Below are 19285 nucleotides of genomic sequence, written 5' to 3' on the forward strand. Positions count from 1 at the left end.
TATACATTTTTAAATATTTAAAGATATGTGTAATTATTTCATCAATATATATAGAATTATTGTTATATGAGGGGCTTTATCAGCAAATATTTGTAAATGCGGTTAATTGCGATTAATTAATTGGGACACCATGTAATTAATTTGATTAAAACGTTTTAGCGATTGACAGCCCTTATTTATATATATGTATATATATATATATATATATATATATATATATATATATATATATATATATCACATCACCTACTTCATGTTGCATTATAATGTGGGTAAAATCAGTTTGTCAGGAAAATCAACAAAAACAATACAAATATATTTGAATATTTATTGTTTTTTGTATGAATAAAGTATGTTTTTAATGTTTGACATATTATCTGTCTCTCAATGTATTTGCACATGGCTTTACTTGTGCCAACAACCCCGTGATAATGTATGTTTACAAGGATTTTCATATTTCTATAAAAATTGCAACCGACTCTAGTTATAGAATATAGATATTTAATCTTGATATAATTTGTACATTTTATATTTGATAGGTCAGTATATTGACCTCCATGTTCCTTCTCTTAAATTGCAATGATTGCTGTATTAATGCTACACTTAAAATATATTCTCTTTCAATTAAATTAAAAGGCCAATTCATTTCTTACAATTTCGATAGTACTGACCTTATTTCTATTAAAGTGCAAATTGATCAACTTATATAATGATATTCTGCAATATGCTGACATTAGAATTAATAAATAGAGCAGGTACATTATTGTAAATTACTATATTGGTGCATTAACATACACATATTAGCATATTACAACAAGTGCAATATACTAATGTTATTTTGAGACTGTAATGTTAAATGCATATTTCAGTTTTAAAAATACACATTTTGATTTCAAACCAAGGGAGAGATTGTTTACACTCTAATGAGTGTATATTAATTAATATATTAATAATGCAGCATAAATATGCTTTAATACATTTCTCAATAACTTCTCCAAAGAGAGGTATTACATTTTCCTACTTAAAAAGTACTAAAAGGTCCTATTTAATTTTGTGGATGAAAATATATTTGGTTCGTTAAACAGAAGTCTCACATTATTGAGTAGTTGCATTGGTTTGAATTGAAGAGTCTTATTAGTCTAAATCAATATATTAATGTTTCAGTCTGGTCCATGTGCTTTAGCGCAATTGAAAATCAATTTGTGGCTGTTGTGGCAAGCGATTGTGTATTCGATAACACTACTGTGTATCCAAATGCACAGGCCATACTTCCAATTCCACAGACTGCCAAAACAGTCACTTCAAGTCAAATGAATTGAACAAGAGGGCTTAAGAGATTAATCACTAGCCATGCACTGTGTGCACACATATACAGTATGTAGCTGTAATGAGCTACGTCCGTTACATTATTTGACTGTCTTTATTTAAAAAAACGATTTTGTCCCAAGCCCAGCCATGTGTAAATGCAATTTCATTGTGATTCGTTTTTTTGTTTGTTGTTTTTTTTTTGTGAATGGCACACAATATGCAACAAATACATTAACAAGTACACATAATTTGTGAAAATATGAGCTTCTCACTGTCCAGAATAGATACAGACATATATGTATATGCATTTTAATTTAAGTTTGGATAAGGGTATAACGTTGAAGATCATTTACGCACATACGAACATGAGTTCAGAAATCCGCTTGCTTTATGAAGGTATAGTTGTCTTGGTGCCATCATGTCAGTGGAGCCCTTCTTCTCAGTATTAAACCATGTCCATTTCTTTCAATCCTGTTCAGTGTGCATATGTACTTGTAAGTCTCTGTGTGTGTGTGTGTGTGTGTGTGTGTGTGTGTGTGTGTGTGTGTGTGTGTGTGTGTGTGTGAGTATGTTTATACACAGTACATCTCAGTGTATGTGTGTGTAGAGCAGCATCAAGTAGCAACTGAGCAGGTCAGTCAGCATAGATGAGGAAGCCAGAGAATGTGCTGTATTTGTTGGTGTTCCCTCCATGGACTTTCCCTCCATCCAGCTGCACACACACCTCGTCTCCCACATCTAAATGCAGGATCACACTGTTGGATGCATAATCATAATTCTGATCGGCATCCTGGGCGATGGCGCTGGCCCTCACCTGTCACACAAAAGAGAAATGAAGCCACGGTTAGAGGAAGGACTGAGAGCCTTTCACCTCAATTGTCCCTCACAAGGGTCAACGCTGTATTGGGAAACACTGTGTGTTCACAAAATTACGGTATATTGTAAGGAGTACTAGGGTCTCACAAAAACTTGCACCCAAATAAGAAAGAAAAAAAATATTTGGAGGTTTATTTTATTTGTGTAATTATTTTCATGACAACTTAATACTACAATGTAAAAAAAAGTTTCAAGTATTGGTCCAAAAATAGGAATATATTTTATTAAGAATATACACATTTTATTAGGCATTTTTTTAACATTGTGATAATATTATCATGACAATAATTTAAGGGTGAAATATGACCAGGACATGTTCTTGACAGGTTTTATAAATAACACTTGAAGTACTGTTAGTACTGTTTTTTTATTTTTACAATAATTAAATCTAATAATCATTAGACAACATTGCAAAAATGAATCAAATACAACATTAACATGAATTACAATACTCAAAGCTCTTAAATAGTTACTTAAATGTTAAACAATTATATATTGCAGTAAGTTAAAATTATAGTAACCAAAATACACCATGGCAAAACTGGACTTCAGAAATTAACCTTTTTTTTTATAAATAACAGAAACTGGGTTCTATGCCGTTTCTATGACCATATATGAAAATACAAAAGAATACAATTGCATTTTTATGTATTTGGAATCAGAAACCATCCTGATGTTTTTGAGTATAAAGACATCATCTCTATAGCAACTGAGTAGTGTTATAATTGAGTGAGGCTCTGACAAAGAATGGTCAGGTTAAATAGATGATGCTGCAGTTAACCTATGACCTCCACCGCAATTGAGAAAAAAGTCATACTCTCTCCCGTACCACTATTTTCCTCAAACCTGTACTCAAAAGCTCGATATTGGGAATGCTAACAGTTTACACTACATCCCTTCTCGATATTGACCTGTAGAGTTTAATCACAAGCGCACATGTCATGCAAACTGCGATGAGACTGTTTACCAAACTCATTTAAATTCTGCCGAAGAGGTCAGCAGTATTGACTCCCAGCAGTGGATCTTAAACTTGTTTGTTAACATTTTAAATTGAGCTTAGTCATGTGGTCATGCAGACAAACATTCCTGAATAGAGATGCAATTAATGAACAAATAGAACAGACTGGGGATGGTTGTCACACATTTTGTGCCAGTGAGTATTATTCTAGGTAGGTTTATTTTTTAGGCAATTTGTAAATGAACATACCTTGACGTCTTGCACCAAAAGCTATTGAACATGTTCACTGTTACTGCCCAGAACAAAATAAAAAAATAAAAAACATTATTTATCTGAATATACTGTACGTTGACCAGCGGGGCATACTGTGACACTAAATGGAGTAAGTCGTCACAATGGACCCTGCCATTAAACAATTGACTTTCAGCCAAGTTTTAACAGTAAACAACAGCAAAAATTTTAAATGCAATTTAGAAAAAGTTTCATCAATTGTTTTGGCCAAAAAAATACATTTATAAATGTAAATTTTTTTTAAATCTGAAACCCATTTACAAAAGCACTGCTATTGAGAAAACAAGCATTTTTGTAGTTGGAAATTTGACTTAATACCTAATAGCTAACAGTTACTGGGGAAAACAAGTTCCCCATCATCCCTATAGTGCACTTTAGTTTCATACATCCTCTCAAATAGTATGCAGTTTACCATCACAGATTTGACAGAGTAATACATTAGCTATTTTGTATTTTATTATCATGATAAAGTATTTTATCTGTTCTATGCTCAAGTATAAAAAAAAGAAAAAAAAGAAAGTAGTCTTCTGGCAGACAGGTGTCAGGTGACAGAGACATTGATTGTCTGGCATTTTGCTCAGCCATGTTATAGCCACTCAATCTCTGTCAGGTTGGCTAGACATATGGAGCAATTCATGCTAACACAGTCTATTCTACAATCAAAAAGGGGGAAAAGGATATGCATAGTAAACTTCCTTATTATGCACTACCTAAAATGCCTCATGTTTTATTGGGCGTGATATTCCCTTGAAAAACACCCCAGCCACAGCCCACATAAAACACACTGACCTCAGACAAAGACAGACTGCCACCCATAGCCATAATCTAATAACCCCACTCTATTACCATCATGATACTGTCAACATCCGCATAACATCCTGAGTGGTGAATACCGTCATTGAGATATGAGTTATTGAATATCGCTCTGTATAATGATGTTAGGTAGGTTTCAAATGCAGTAGTATTGAAGAAAAAATATCTGTTCTAAATTTATTTTGCTTAGCAGTGTTACATATTTGTCATACTGTAGGTAATATGAAAAATCACTATAAATCCCTGAATTTATGACAATAAATTCATGATAAGATGTATGTGAATGTTTACATCTCATGGCTATCCTTTGAAACAGAGTGTACATTAATATTTATAAACTGCCCTATTCACTTCCTTTGCATGTGTCTTACTGTTCTTTTTGATGAATGAGGGATGAGTACAAATGATTTTTGTGCTAATTAACCTTATTCCAAAAAATTAAGTTAGGTTACCAGTCCTTGAGAAACCCTAAAATATAGCATGCAACATAAAAAACAGACTCCTGAATAGCTACACAATCTTTCACATCCAGATCTAAATCGCCACACTCTATTATGATACAGTCATCTGAAGAATGGCACAGTTATTTATCTCTATATTGTGTAGAACTGCATGTTCATTATGCATTACTGAATACCGATCTGTATCAACATTGACAGGTTTCCAATATGCTAATACAGAGGAAAAATACGTTTTAAACTGATTTAGCACAGCTCTGCCATATATTTTTCATGTGTAAAATGAACAATCAAAATAAATTATATTTATCCATTTGTATGTACTGTGTATGCATAGCCATGGCATGGGAACTCTTATATTGAGTATAAAAAATGGTAATGACTAAACAAAGCTACTGTATCAATGCACCTGAACATATATATTTGTTGTCTTTAGGCATGATGTGAGAAGCATTTTAGCTTGTCCCTGTGCAGTCAGAATCAAAGAGTTAAAAATTGTGTTGGGTTGCCAGTCCCCTGAGAAACCCCTTTCGCAGCTATCTCACACAAAAAAACAACTCTGCAAATAGCTACACTATCCCTCACTTCCAGATATAATAGCCACACACTGTTATCACATACAGTCATTCACAAGAATGGCCCGGTCAGTAATCTGTATATTGAGTGGGTGAGCACTGCCATTTAGTAATGCATTATTGAACGCCAATCCTTGTAATGATGATTACAATATTATTTACAGAAGGCCAAGTCATTTTCTCACTGCAATGACTTATGAGATATTATATATTCAGCATATTCGAGCGAATTAAACAAAATACAATGAGTTCAACTGAGGTGATCAATATAAAGTGTTCATCAGTCCTTGTCTGACATTGATGATCTGGCCTCCTCTCCCTATTGACGCAGAGCGTATGTCATTCTCCTCATTATTTTGGCTAACTGGTCAAAGGGGCAGTCAATCCCTCAGGCATACTCCTAGATTCAATACGAAAATATGAGCAGTCACTTTAATTAGCAGACATTCAGCACTGAGCATTTAAGACCTCTCCTCCCTACCATCGATTCTGGTCTTGTATTTTGGATGTCAGTTACATTGTATCCAAACAGCCTGAAGAAAACCCAGGGTTTGCTGATGTCCCGCAAAGAGTGCTTGTTAAATGTTTCCCGACATTTATCAAATATAAGTGATATGAAAGAAATTCTTGGAGGGAGAGACATTTAAGGATTACTGTTAACTGCAGTTGAGATGGATATTGACATGGGAGTCGACTACTTGCGAAACGGCACGCTGGCTTGATCTCAGCGCTGGCTGCATGAAAGGACCCTTGGGCCTGCCGGGGGCTTGTTCTGCCAGGCCTTTTCATTATAGGGGCACCAATAAATGGAGAGGAAGGATGGAGGGGGGGAACACAGCTGCAGTAGCATTTTATACATACTGTAAGCAGAGGCTCATACTAGGAGAAAGACAAGGGTATATGGAGAAATGAGGGGGGAGGGGGGGTTAGGATAACAGACTGATCAAGCAAGGCTATTTTATGAGAACGTGGAGATGTAAGGGGTATATGAAATCTTGTTTTTATCAGTGGTGCTGTGCTCCAGTGGTAATAAAACTGACAGGATTCATTCTCTGTGATATACAGGCCTCTTAGAGTGGAGACAATGGAAAACTAGAACTTAAACTTACCTAAGGGACCTGGCGCATAGGAGGGGAGGGAAAGGCGAAGAAAGAAATTTGAACATTTATTGAATAGCTCCGTTCTTCCACAAAGGGAGAATAAAATTAGTTTCTATGCTTCTGAGAGTTATGCATAATAGGCATACTGGATGAGCTTGGCATTTTTATACAAATAGCCCAAGAGCACACCGGGACACCTGTTACAAGCTCTGTGTTTGGCGGTAATACGTGTAATGACGATCATGCCTTCGACCCTTGTATGACAAAAATCCTTTAAAAGCTTAGGTTTTTAAAGGAATAGTACACCCAAAAATGAAAACTGCATCATTTACTCACATTCATGTTATTCCATGAATGAGTGGTGGTGGTGTAGTGGTCTAAGCACATAACTGGTAATCTGGTAATCAGAAGGATGCTGGTTCGAGCCCCACAGCCACCACCATTGTGTCCTTGAGCAAGGCACTTAACTCCAGGTTGCTCCAGGGGGATTGTCCCTGTAATAAGGGCTCTGTAAGTCGCTTTGGATAAAAGCGTCTGCCAAATGCAACAATTTTTCCTAACGCAATGTTAGGCAGAATTTTTGTCTCAGTCACCATTCACTTTCATTGTATGTGAAAATGATGCAATGAAAGTGAATGGTGACTGGGGCACAGATTATGCCTAACTTCTTCTTTTTTTTCCATGGATGAAAAGAAAATCATACAGGTTTGGAACGACATAAGGGTGAGTGATTAATGACAGAATTTCCATTATTGGTGAACTATCCCTTTAATGCAACCTGGTCTCATAGTGAAAACGTGACTCTATATAAATTTTTGCAAAACTTGTTATACGTGTCTCCAGGTACAATTTCCTACAGTTTCCAGATTAAATTAACATTAGCTACAACAACTGTATGTTTTAGTCACTTTCACTCAAATCATAACTGTAATGGCTTATTATGACTTAATAAAAAACGTTTTCTCAATATTATTCAGACTCTGCAATTTTATGATATCGACACACTTTTGCTCTATCGCATCATTTGAAAAACGATACATTTTAATGCTTGTATTACACACCCACCTACATGTATACACTTATTCCAACATAATTAGCTTGTGTGGCAGCTCACCTGATAGAGTGTTGAACTTAGAGTCAGAGGACTGTGGTTTAAAATTATGTGGTTGGTTCAGAAAATTTGCTTTTTAATTTTGCTTCTCCATTTTAAAACACTAATGGTTAGGTTGAGGCATTGATAAGTATTTTTATATGTCTCATTTATATTTTAAAACATTAATGGTTAGTTCCCCTTCTGTCACTCACTCACTCGACGTTGTGTCGATGTAGTGATACTAGGGGTCACTCTTGGGAGCCCCAAAACACCTTCAAATCTTTGAGAAAAGGCCAATGAAAATTGGCGAGTGGAATTTGCATGCCACTCCCTCGGACATAGAGGTATAAAATGGAGCTGGAATGCAGGATTCATTCAGCTTTTTTCTTTGGAGCCGAGTGGTTGTGTATCAGCGAGCTGAATCCACTGCTGTTCCAATTCACATCTAAAGAAGCATTTGGTGTTGGATATACGGCGCATTCCAGCGGCTTTCTCTCCATCTGCACACTTAGTGTGTATTCCTCCTCTAAATACACACAGGGGCAGTGGTGGCTTAGGGGTTCAAGCTCCAACACTGCCAAGACACCACTGTTGGGCCCTTGACCCTATCTGCTCCAGGGGTGCTGTATCATGGCTGATCCTGCACTCTGACCCCAGCTTAGCTGGGATATGTGAAAAAAAATATTTCACTGTACATATGCAGAAATGTATGTATAATGTGTGACAATAGATCAATTATTATTATAAAGAGTATAATTATGCTATTAGAGCAAACACATTGATGTGAATGTCTTTTTAAAGATGTATCTTTTTCATGATGCCTTTTCGTCTTTGTGTAGTTACTGGGTGCAGTCGTTACTTCTCCACCTCTGATGGCCACGATCACTGCCTTACATGTCTGGGCCGTAATCACGTTGAGGAAGCATTCGTGAATGATTCATGTTCTCACTGCGAGACCAAGTTGCGGCCGCGGCTTTCCTTCTTCTGGGGAAAAGCCACTTCAGCTGTCTCCTCCTCTGGTCCTTCTACTCGACCGGGCTGGCGCCTTCAGGTGTGCCGGCCCAGTCTGAGGCCGACGCGGAGCTGACCGCCATGCTTTCCCGGGCTGCCGCGAGTGGAACCATCCACCCACCCCTGAGCACTCGTGGCTTGACGACTGGTTCTTGAGCTTGCTGCTAGCAGCCAAACCCCCTCTCCAGTTTTCTTCTTCCTGGAGGTGCATGACGAGCTGACGAGTACGTGGAAGGCACCTTTCACTGCCCGAACCCCATCATTCAGCTCGTCCGCACTCACTACCCTCGAAAGCAGAGCAGCAGAAGGGTTATACCATGATACCTCAGGTGGAAAAGGCGATCTCGGCACCTGGCTTCCTAAACGTGGCCATCTCCCAGGTCGGCCTTTTCGGTGACACCGTGGAGGACTTCGCCCAGCCTTCGCCCAGCACCGGGGCTTCACAAACATGGCTCCCTGCCTTTATGTGCCCCACTGCACCACATAAACCACACCCCTGGCCAGCCGGTGGTGACGAGTCAAGAGACCCAAGAGGTCCTCCTCCTCAGTCCCCGGCCCGCCTTATGCCTGGCATGCAGAGCAAGGTAAGTGCTTTGAGGGTTCCCTCAGCACGGCAGCCTCGATTCCGAGCATCACTCCCCAATGCGGCATTCCCTGCTCCTGTCTTCACGAAGGTCACAGAGGCAAACATTGCCCCTTTATGGGAAGTGGGCATTTGCATACTCAATTTCCTCAATGACTTGCTGATTATAGCGCACTCTCAAGAGTTACTGTCTGCACACAGGGACCTGGTGCTCACGCACCTCAGCCGTTTAGGGCTTCGGGTCAACTGGGAAAAGAGCAAGCTTCCCCTGGTTCAGAGCATCTGTTTTCTCGGCATGGAGTTAGTCTCAATGTTAGCGTGCCTCTCAAGCAAGCACGCGCAGTCAGTGTTGAACTGCCTGAAATTATCCAGGCAGAGAACGGCAGTCCCACTGAAATACTTTCATATGCATATGAGACTGCTACAGCACTGGCTTCAGATTCGAGTCCTGAGGTACGCATGGCGCTGCGGCACACATCGTGTGGCTATCACGCCGGTCTGCTACCGCCTCTTCAGCCCTTGGACAGACCTTGCGTTTCTGCTGGCTGTATTCCCTCTACAGCAAGTGTCCAGGTGTGTCGTGGTTACGACAGACGCCTCCAAGTCAGGCTGGGGCACTGTGTGCAACAGGCATGCAGCCGCAGGTTCCTGGACAGGCCCACGCCTGTGTTTGCACATCAAATGCCTTGAGTTACTGGCAGTACAGCTCGCCCTGCGGAGGCTATTGCCATAGATCCAGGGCAAGCACGTGTTGGTTTGGACGGACAATCACATCCCCAGCAACCTCAACATCACAGTGGACGCATTATCGCGATAGGTGACACTCAGGGGAGAGTGGAGTCTCCACCCCCAGGTGGTCCCACTGATTTGGAGTCAGTTTGGCAAAGCACTGGTAGACCTGTTAGCTTCCCGAGAATCCTCCCACTGCCCGCTCTGGTATGCCCTGATGGGAGCTCCCCTTGGAACAGACATGCTGGCACACAGCCAGCCCCGGGGGCTGCGCAAATACACGTTCCCCCCAGTGAGCCTAATTGCACAGACCTTGTGCAATGTCTGGGAGAACGAGGAACAAGTCTCTCTCTCTTAGCGCCGTATTGGCTCACCCATACTTGGTTCACAGACCTCATGCTCCTCGTGACAGCACCTCCCTGGCAAATTCCCCTGAGGAAGGATCTTCTTTCTCAGGGATGGGGCACCATCTGTCACCCACACCCAGACCTCTGGAATCTTGCGGTCTGGCAGACTCTCACGTGATCTTGAGACCTTGACCGAGTTATCTGCCCTTTAGTGGTAACATGGTGAGCCTGCAAGCTAAGCTGCCCTGGGAGGAGGCAGACCTAGCCATATCGTTGCTGTGTCCAGTGTGTGCTTTGCACATATATTTGGATCACACGCAGAGCTCTAGATGCTCTGAGCAGCTCTTTGCCTGCTTTGACGGACAGTGGAAAGGGAACACTGTCCCCAAACAGAGGCTTGCCCACAGGGTCATGAACGGCATCGTGCTAGCTTACCAGGCCCAGGCCATGCCCACCCCTTTGTGTAATACGAGCACACTCTACAAGAAGTCTGGCATCCTCGTGGGCACTGGCCAATGGCACCTCTTTAGCGGACATCTGCAGAGCAGCGTTCTGGGCAACAGCCAATAATTTCGCAAGATTTTACAATCTCCAGGTTGAGCCGGTTTAGTCCCGTGTTCTTTCATGTACAAACAGGTCAGTTTCGTAATGCGGGGAAGCTAGCCGGATGTACCGCTTGAGTATATGGCATTTCTCCTCCAGGAGATGAAACCGTGCATTCTTCTCTCCCATGTGAGTTCACAAACCGTGAACCCTGGATGTCATTCCTCCCTAGCCCTCTGGCTCGCAAATTGAGTGGAGGAATTCATAGTCAGGCCAGTACATGTGCTAATGTGCCCTGTTCTGGGGTAAGTGCTCCACAGGTGTCGGTTACCCCGGTAACCTCCTTTGATGTATCTTCCGAGGCACAGTCTCCCTTCGGTAGACCCGCGTCTCCCTTGGGCAGAGCCCTCTAGGCCCCAGTCGCTTTGTTTATAGAGCTCCTCCCCTTCGAATGGCAGGACCTATCGCCGCACCCCCCTTCCATGTGTGTCCCTGAGCTCATGTGAGGTATTTACCACATGTTAACCCCCCCTTCGGGGCAGGAAGTGTTCTCCATGGTCTCTTTTCCCCCTGAAAGAATAGGAAAGGAAAAGAATACCTTCTCTGGCACATTTAATGAGCATTAAAAGGCCCCAGCCGAATCTAATATTCTGTAGAGAGAAAAACTTAGAGAGAAAAGGCAGCAGCTGGCACGGACTGCTCCCATACTAGATATATCTCTTCCACCCCCCTCCCACCCACCCAGGGTTGTGGGGAACAACACAAAATGTTAGGAGGCAGTGGTGGCTCAGTGGTTGAGGCTCAGGGTTACTGACCAGAAGGTCGGGGGTTCAAGCCCCAGCACCACCAAGATGACACTGTTGGGCCCTTGAGCAAGCCTTAACTCCAGGTTGCTCCGGGGGGATTGTCCCTGTAATAAGTGCACTGTAAGTTGCTTTGGATAAAAGCGTCTGCCAAATGCATAAAAAAATAAATAAATAAATAAATAAATTTTGGGGGGCACTGGGGGAGGCTGTTGTGGCGTTTCGTTTAGGGAATCCTAGTGTCACTACATCGACACAACGTTGAGTGAGTGACAGAAGGGGAACATCTTGGTTAACAAGACGTTGCGTCCCTCTTGCCACAATGCTGTAAAATCTCATCTGAAAACAACATTTTACTCGCTTTTGGCACCCCCAGCTGAACATTTCACTGGCAAACTGCAGCCAAACGTGTTATACAGCATGTACATTTTTAGTTGTAAAAATGTTGCCATGTTCATGTAAATTTCATGAGATCAGGCTGCTTTAAAGAGAACAGGATGATACCTCAAAATTTTCCACTTCACTCATTCTGAATCTGTCTGTAAAATTTCCCTTATGACTATTTGGCTATTAGAGACTGCTATAATTAGGGATTAATACAATTAGGGACTACCAAAGACACTCATTATAGTTCTACTGGACTATGTACATGTCAGTGCACTGGGAGACATTTATTAGAGCGGGTACTGGTCATTAACAGAGAGGCGATGGCATTTTTAACACTACCGTGTGAAAGAGCTCGACCTTTTGGAGGTCTATTAAAAGAGAGTGTGACAGGTGAAAAAACGGGTGGAAAAAATGGAACGATTAACCAACAGAGAGAACGGAGTGTAGATTAGTCTACTTTGAACAGAGGACTTGGGGTTTTGGAAAACTACATTGGAGCAAAGGGACCATAAATTAAGAGATTAACAGCACATGGCAAGTTAATGATGAGTAAGACGATATGCAGCCATTAAATCAGAGATGACACACAACCCTGGTGGCACATTTTGACTCGAGCTCACATTAGCATTAAGGCAAACAACACATTATTCAAAAGCCACAATAAAAGCTCCACCATTAATGTTATCAGCATCATATCCTTTTAACAAATCTCTCCATATGTTTATAGATCTTTATGCAGTTGACTTATTAGACACCAGAGCTTGCCTGACTTCTACAGCATAATAATTAGAAATTGCTATTAAATGATGTGCAATTCTGACCTTAATGACCCTGGCCATTTTTTGAGGGCGAAATTGGACAGTTGAAAAGTGAAAAGTGCAGAGTTGATAATGCCATAATACACCATATTACGGCATTATCCAATGTGTGCTTTTGCTGCATAGTAATTCACTTCAGTTGTAGCAGGTGCTGCGATGCAGTGGCTAAATGCACAGTGATCACATTTCAATGTGAGTCTCCCTGAATGTGCAATATACCAAAGTAATTACAAGAAATCTGAAGATGACCACATGAAATATTGAAGAGGGCACTATTATGATCACATCACTAATCCATCCATTCTGTAACTGAACAAATTGATGTAACTTGATCTAGCATTCCTCAAAATTCCATCTACTGCAATATATTGGTGCCCCTTAAAATAGTGAGTGCAGGTCTCCAACTTAAGTTGTGTTTTGGATGCTGTTGTGCTGGTATCCCAGTCTTTTAAGGGGATAGTTTATCTAAAAATGAAATTTCTCTCATGTGTTCCGTGGAACACAAAAGAAGATGTTAGGCAGAATGTTAGCCTTAGTCCCCATTCACTTTGATTGCATCTTTGTCCCATTCAGTGAAAGAGAATAGTGACTTAGGATAAAGTTAACATCTTGTTTTGTGTTCCACAGAATAAAAAAAGCAATACAAATTTAAATGATGACAGAATATTCATAGCTCTGCTAGTGAGCAGCATGACTATGCTGGTCTACCAGCTTGGCCAGCACCAAACCAACACTAACTAACAAATCCCAGCCTAATCCATAAGGACATTCATGCTGGTCTAAGCTGGTCTTTTTTAGCAAGGTTTAAAGACAAATAAACAGATCCTGCACTAAAATGTACATTGAGATATGTGGAAGATTCAAAAGGCATCAGATTCTTTCATTTTAGGTCATGCTTAATTTTGACTTTTCTATTATTTTCCCTCTATGTTATTTTAGCCAAAGTGAACTAATTCACAGAGCATTCAACAACAGTGACCATCTCACCACACTCTTGGGGCACTGACTTATCTGAGGTCTGAGAATAAGCAGGCCATAACAACTGTACCAATCAGTATCAAGACACCAGCTTTCACTAGCTGTCAAAACCACAGCACAGACAATAATCTACCAGATGGTCACACAAGCCCAGAATCAGGTATGACACCACGCATGCCACACTCAAGAAGATACCTAAAATACATTTAGTTTTTCTTAATGAGCACCCTAAATTCACAGGCAGTTATAATTAGCAAACAAATTCTAATATCAGAATCCAGTCTTTTTTATCTTTAAGATGCCTTGTTAACCTGTCAAGACATGACATGTTCGGTGGCTCTCCATCTGTCTATAGCTCTATATTCACGATTCACTCTGGACTGTGCGGAAGCCTCCCAGAAGCCTCGTCTCTCTCTACCCACTGTCTGCAGCTTTCTATTAAGCCATCTATCTTCCTTTCCTCCCCTGATCTTTCTGTCAACCAGCTTGGGCGATTCTGCCATCCTCTTAACTGTCATGGCTACTACTGCACGTCTGCGTCCTTCTCTTAGTCTCAATTCACTTGAGCCTTTGCACCGCCCACAGGGGTGCCATATTGAACATGGCCTCTACAATGAAGATACAAGATGAGATTGTCAAAACTTATTTTCAAGAAGAAGTGAGGTGATAAAAATAGAATTATGATACATTTGAGTGTTTATTTTGTATTTTCTTGTTTGTTCCATTACAGTTTCCCCAGTGAAACTACATTTGATTCAATGAAAAACTTTTGAGCTGTTTATACTTTCAGAAAGTTGATATACTCTAAAATCTAAAACTATTCTAAACAGCATGTTGCTAATTCTATTATAATTATTATGCATTCAGCTTTTTAATTAACTCATAAGTGAGAGACAAGATGGAATTGTGACAGGGCGAAGGGCGGGGCCAGGTCGTGATCCTACGGACCCGGTCCCGTATTAGGCTAATCAAGCTTCCGAGGTATAAAGGTCGACTGCAGGGTGTCGTGCGGGAGAGAGAGATCGTTTACGGACATGTAACAAAATGTACTTTCCCTTATGCATTTTTAAACATTTTTAACCTAACGTCTTAATGTTAATAAATAAATAGAGTCGTAATGACCATCTGGCCTCAGCCGTCAAAATATAAGGAGTGGGTAGATGACATGAAGGCCTGAGGTTAGTTACGCTGATATCATTAACTATTTTGAGTTGTAAGGACAGCCACAACCTGCAGAGGTTGACACATTTTTACTCTGAATAACACTTAAAATGGTTGTTGTTCTCCATTTGGATCACTCGTTCTGGTAGTATTTACATTGCTACTTACTGAGACCAGAACCAGAAAACCATTCAATCAGCATCATCATGGTGACACCCAATGGTATTCAGGAAAACTGTGGATAGCTTGAGGTATGCAGAATAGCCTTGGCTTAAATTGCACGATAGTGATTCTCCAATCCAAAGCATTTTAATTACTGGGAACACTATGCCTGGGAAACCATCTTATAATATTTTATATTGTCTAATATGTCTAAATGGCTGTTTGAGCATCATTTTGTCAAGATTCAAAAATAAGCTTTAACAAATTAACATAAACCACCCACCCCCAATCCCAATGGACCATTGTTTGCTTTTATATGACACTTCTGAGAATTCCAGTCACTCAGCGTTTGTCAAAAAAAAGTTGCATAATTTTGCATGCTCTTTCATTTTCAGTATATATCAACATCATATGAGCACATATATAACATCTTATACTGTATGTAAACAATTTATATCAGGTATCAGTTACTGGTAGGACATGTTGCTGCAAACCCAAAGTTATGAGCAAGAACAACCCATGGGTTAGATTCCCAGGGAACACGCACACTGAAAAAAATTATGTATAAATGCACTGCAAGTCAATTTGGATAAAAGCATCTGCAAAATGCACAAATATAGATTAGTATCACAAGTGGAGACTGTCGTAAATTGTATTTCAGGTGCTTGGGGAAGTATTAAATCCTCTGCATCTTATATGGTGCATCACTCCAGTGCAGTTAACCTGCACATTTCTCTATTACATTTCAGGCCCCGCAGAACGGTGAAGCAGGGCCACCTGATGTGCTCGAAATGGACGTAATTGAGTGGACCAGAAAGTTAATTAATGAGCAATCAATGAGCATGCAATAGAGGGGGGCATGTAAGGCGTGCAGGGGGATTCAATCTAAGACTTATGAATGATTTAACAGAGGAAGCAGACTTGCATGACAATATAAAACTGTACATGGCGGACAGGACCAATCAGAGGACCAATTTAATCTGCTTTCATTCTAATTACATTTACAAGTGGTTCTTTGCATTAAGCCAGATATTTTTTTTTTTTTCAAACATAACAACATAACACTCGCCCACTATTGTGCAGTGAAATACAAATAAAAATGTTATAGTGTGTTTGTGAAAAACTGTTCATAAAAGTATACGACTGTCAAATAAAACGCTGCAAGAGTTTGATCTACAAAGGTCATTCAGTCTGTTAAAACCACTAAAGATTCATTTTTTCATGTCTTGCCCCTTTCCTGCCTTCGGAATTTAATTAGTGTTGGGGGAGAGAATGTCTGAATGTAGAAACTGTCAATTTTTCATGCATTCATTAATTATTTGATGTGCAAACTGGCACTAGACCACACCACGCCAGCTCTGTCTGCTGAGTCGTATGATACATCTTTAGGTTAATAGTGATATGTAAATATGGTGTTTATTTTAGTTATTAAATTGTCACAACATAACATGATGCATCAGCTGTGATACAGTAGCTTGGGCATGCAAACTTTATTGTCATGATTTTCCCTTTTGTATTTTCCTAGTCACCTTTTGCATTTATCAGTCATGCTTTTGTGAAAACAATACAACCTCAAACAATTTGCATTTAGTTCCAAATGCAAATTAGCTTAAAATAGATGTTACTTAATATAATGTAAATTAATTAAAATAATCTGATTGTGATGAGCTTTTAATAGGAAACAAAGTATAGTGGGTCCATATTCAGATGACTAGATGACTCAATTAGGTGAAGTTGACCTTAACCCTAACATGTTTTGTGACAAAAAAAGGGTAATTATTTTTTAATTAAGGTGAATTGTGTGTTTTAAGAAAAAGGACTTTCTCCTGCTTAATATGCAGCATTTCCCAAAAAAGTATTACACTGAATATGTGAGCATACCAACCAGACTAACACAGCAACATTGGCTCAACCAATCACATGAGTTTTGGGAGGGACTATCTGTTTGTCAATCCACTGAAGACAAGGGGAATGTTCAGGAAACCTTTTTGAAAACAGTAATTATTTTGTAATTCCGTTTGTTGCTACTGGTGCAAAAATGACAAACCTCACCTTCAGCCCAAACTATACTTCAGTCAGACGTGAACACTAGACATCTACGTACAGGATGCCTGACACAAATTTCGTTATCAGCAGTGCTCGAGTACTCAACACGTGCAGTCGACAAGGTGGAATCACTCACAATTGAGCCTTTGCGGTCACAAAGCAGTGCTTGAAGAAGATGGGTGTGCACATCAACAGCGCAATTGTGAGGAGGTCAGGAGGTCATACCTGGATTTGTATAACTCGAGTCATCATTTCAATCTCATTCACCTTTTTGCCTATTTATTTTAAATTGCTTTCAACACCTAATTCGTCAAAAAACAAATAGCAAACAATGAATAGTTTATCCAATCAGAATTTATTCCTTGATCCTTACAAACGAAGCATTCACAACGACGACTGGTTCACAAATCGCATGCCCAAAGCCGAGCGCATCTGAAGCAGCATGTGAGTTTGAGCTCCACCCTGTTAAGCCTTCATAATTCCTGCAGAATCCCTCAACAGTTTGAGTAAACAGGCATCTAAAGTCAGATTGTCAGATTCATCAGCCAATCAGATTGTTTTATTTGTTCTTGGTGGGTGTGGTCTTTAGGATATGTCCCAGTCGCCTTCTAGCTGGCCTTGAGTGACACAATCACACTTTAAGTGAAGTACATAATTTGAAAGCGAAGACCACGAGATCTAGCTGATGAGTTGGCTGTCACTGCCGCTATCGTCATTGAGAAAGAGATCCTTATGGATTTAAAAACCTGAGATGTAAACAGGAAAGGAGGGCTGATTTTCACTTCAAGTATATTGGTAATTGTTTTTTGCATTGTTATAGCAACATCAGGAGTTTTCTAAGTGTAAATTAGGCTGGCTGGAGCATTCAGCATCAGTTTAACTTTTGAAAAGTAACCGTGTACCTTTACGAAAATGTTTTTATTGCAAACAACATTTAGATCGCAAATATTATTAGATTTTTCCTGGTATTAGACCTTCTTGGTTTTGGCTTTCGTGCGTGAACGTATTTTAAAAATGATGTCCATAGGCATAGGGTGTCTTATTAATTGTGAAACAGTGTTTCCTCAATGCCATGAATCGCGTTGAAGGCCAAGACTTAAAATGCACGGGCTGCCACTGCTTTATAGTAATCTCACTCTATGCAGATGCCAAAACCGAAGTATACTTCGGGCTTTAAACTACTACCTACTTTTGACTGCACTCACACAAGAGCACTAACTAAGTTCAACTTCCAGTTGGAAAACTTGAAGTTTTCTCCCCAAAAATACTTAAAGAACACAACAACTCAATAAGTGGAGCAATGGAGCTCATTATGGAGCACAAGGAATGATAAATTCTTACCTGTCCATTCTTCCTGAGGTCTGCCCACATGCTTGTCCCATCTCCTCCTCTCATTAAGACATGGTATGTGAAGAAGTAGATACCAGGTAGAGGGCATGTGAACTTGCCAGTGCTGGGCTCATAGTAGTTGCCAACATTGGTCACCACATCATCAAACTTGAGCACATCAGTGCCTTCGTGTTGCTTGCGCAAGCCTGCATAAAAGGCAATCTTAGGGCTGTAGAATGATGGTACGTAGCCACCAGGGCCCGGACCTGGCGGCCCTTGTGGTCCTGGCTTTCCAGGCTCTCCTGGTGGTCCTCGAGGACCAGGTGGTCCTGGGATCCCTGGAGGTCCCCGATAACCAGATTTCCCCCTCCGGTTTGGGAAATCAGGAGTTGGTGGTGAAACCGCCGTTAGCTCCTGGCCATGAGAAGTGGTGTAGGGGTCACAAACCATCCGGCAACTTCCTAGCATTTCATAATGGCTTCCTGTATTTCCGGCTCCTCCTCCTTTAGTGCTGTGGACCAGTAAAGGGATGGCGACCAGGAGAATCAGAACCATGGCCACACCCACGGCCGCTCCTATGACACGCTTGCGGCGGCTGAGCCGGGAGGCGGCAAGCGTTAAATAGTCCTCCTCTCTTTTAGGGGGAATGCTGCCCGCCAGCTTGAATGGTTAAGTTTGAGAAACACTTGCTAAAATGTAAAAACGAGTGTGGGATTGTGCGTTTGTCGACACAAAGTAAAAACACACCACAAATGTCTACGGAAGTATGAGGCCAGTGGAGAGAAGGATAACAGATGAATTTATGGATGAGACAAGGAGACCAAGAAGAGTGTGGAGCATACAGAATGGACAAGGTGCAAAGGGACTAGTGGTAGGAAGATCTGGGAGTGGAAAGGAAAAGTGGCGGTTGCAACAG

The 19285-nt window shown here is 40.6% G+C and overlaps 1 protein-coding gene across 1 annotated transcript; it reads right to left on the reverse strand.

Moving 5' to 3' along the window:
• Positions 1-1591: 1591 nt before the first annotated feature.
• On the reverse strand, positions 1592-18930 carry c1ql4a (complement component 1, q subcomponent-like 4). The gene is made up of 2 exons (XM_052106212.1): positions 18382-18930; positions 1592-2122 (listed from the first exon to the last, which is right to left on the reverse strand). Exons 1-2 carry the CDS (start codon positions 18922-18924, stop codon positions 1943-1945), a joined length of 723 nt encoding a protein of 240 aa, XP_051962172.1. The 5' UTR covers positions 18925-18930; the 3' UTR covers positions 1592-1942.
• Between the last annotated feature and the right edge of the window lie 355 nt (positions 18931-19285).

Source organism: Xyrauchen texanus, chromosome 35, assembly GCF_025860055.1.
Source record: "Xyrauchen texanus isolate HMW12.3.18 chromosome 35, RBS_HiC_50CHRs, whole genome shotgun sequence".
NCBI lineage: Eukaryota > Metazoa > Chordata > Actinopteri > Cypriniformes > Catostomidae > Xyrauchen > Xyrauchen texanus.

Excerpts from the sequence above, each read along its gene's own strand:
- c1ql4a (XM_052106212.1), bottom strand. The coding sequence starts at position 18,924 with ATGGTTCTGATTCTCCTGGTCGCCATCCCTTTACTGGTCCACAGCACT. Across the intron at positions 2,123-18,381 it reads ACCTCAGGAAGAATGGACAG|GTGAGGGCCAGCGCCATCGC; the intron begins GTAAGAATTTAT and ends TTTGTGTGACAG.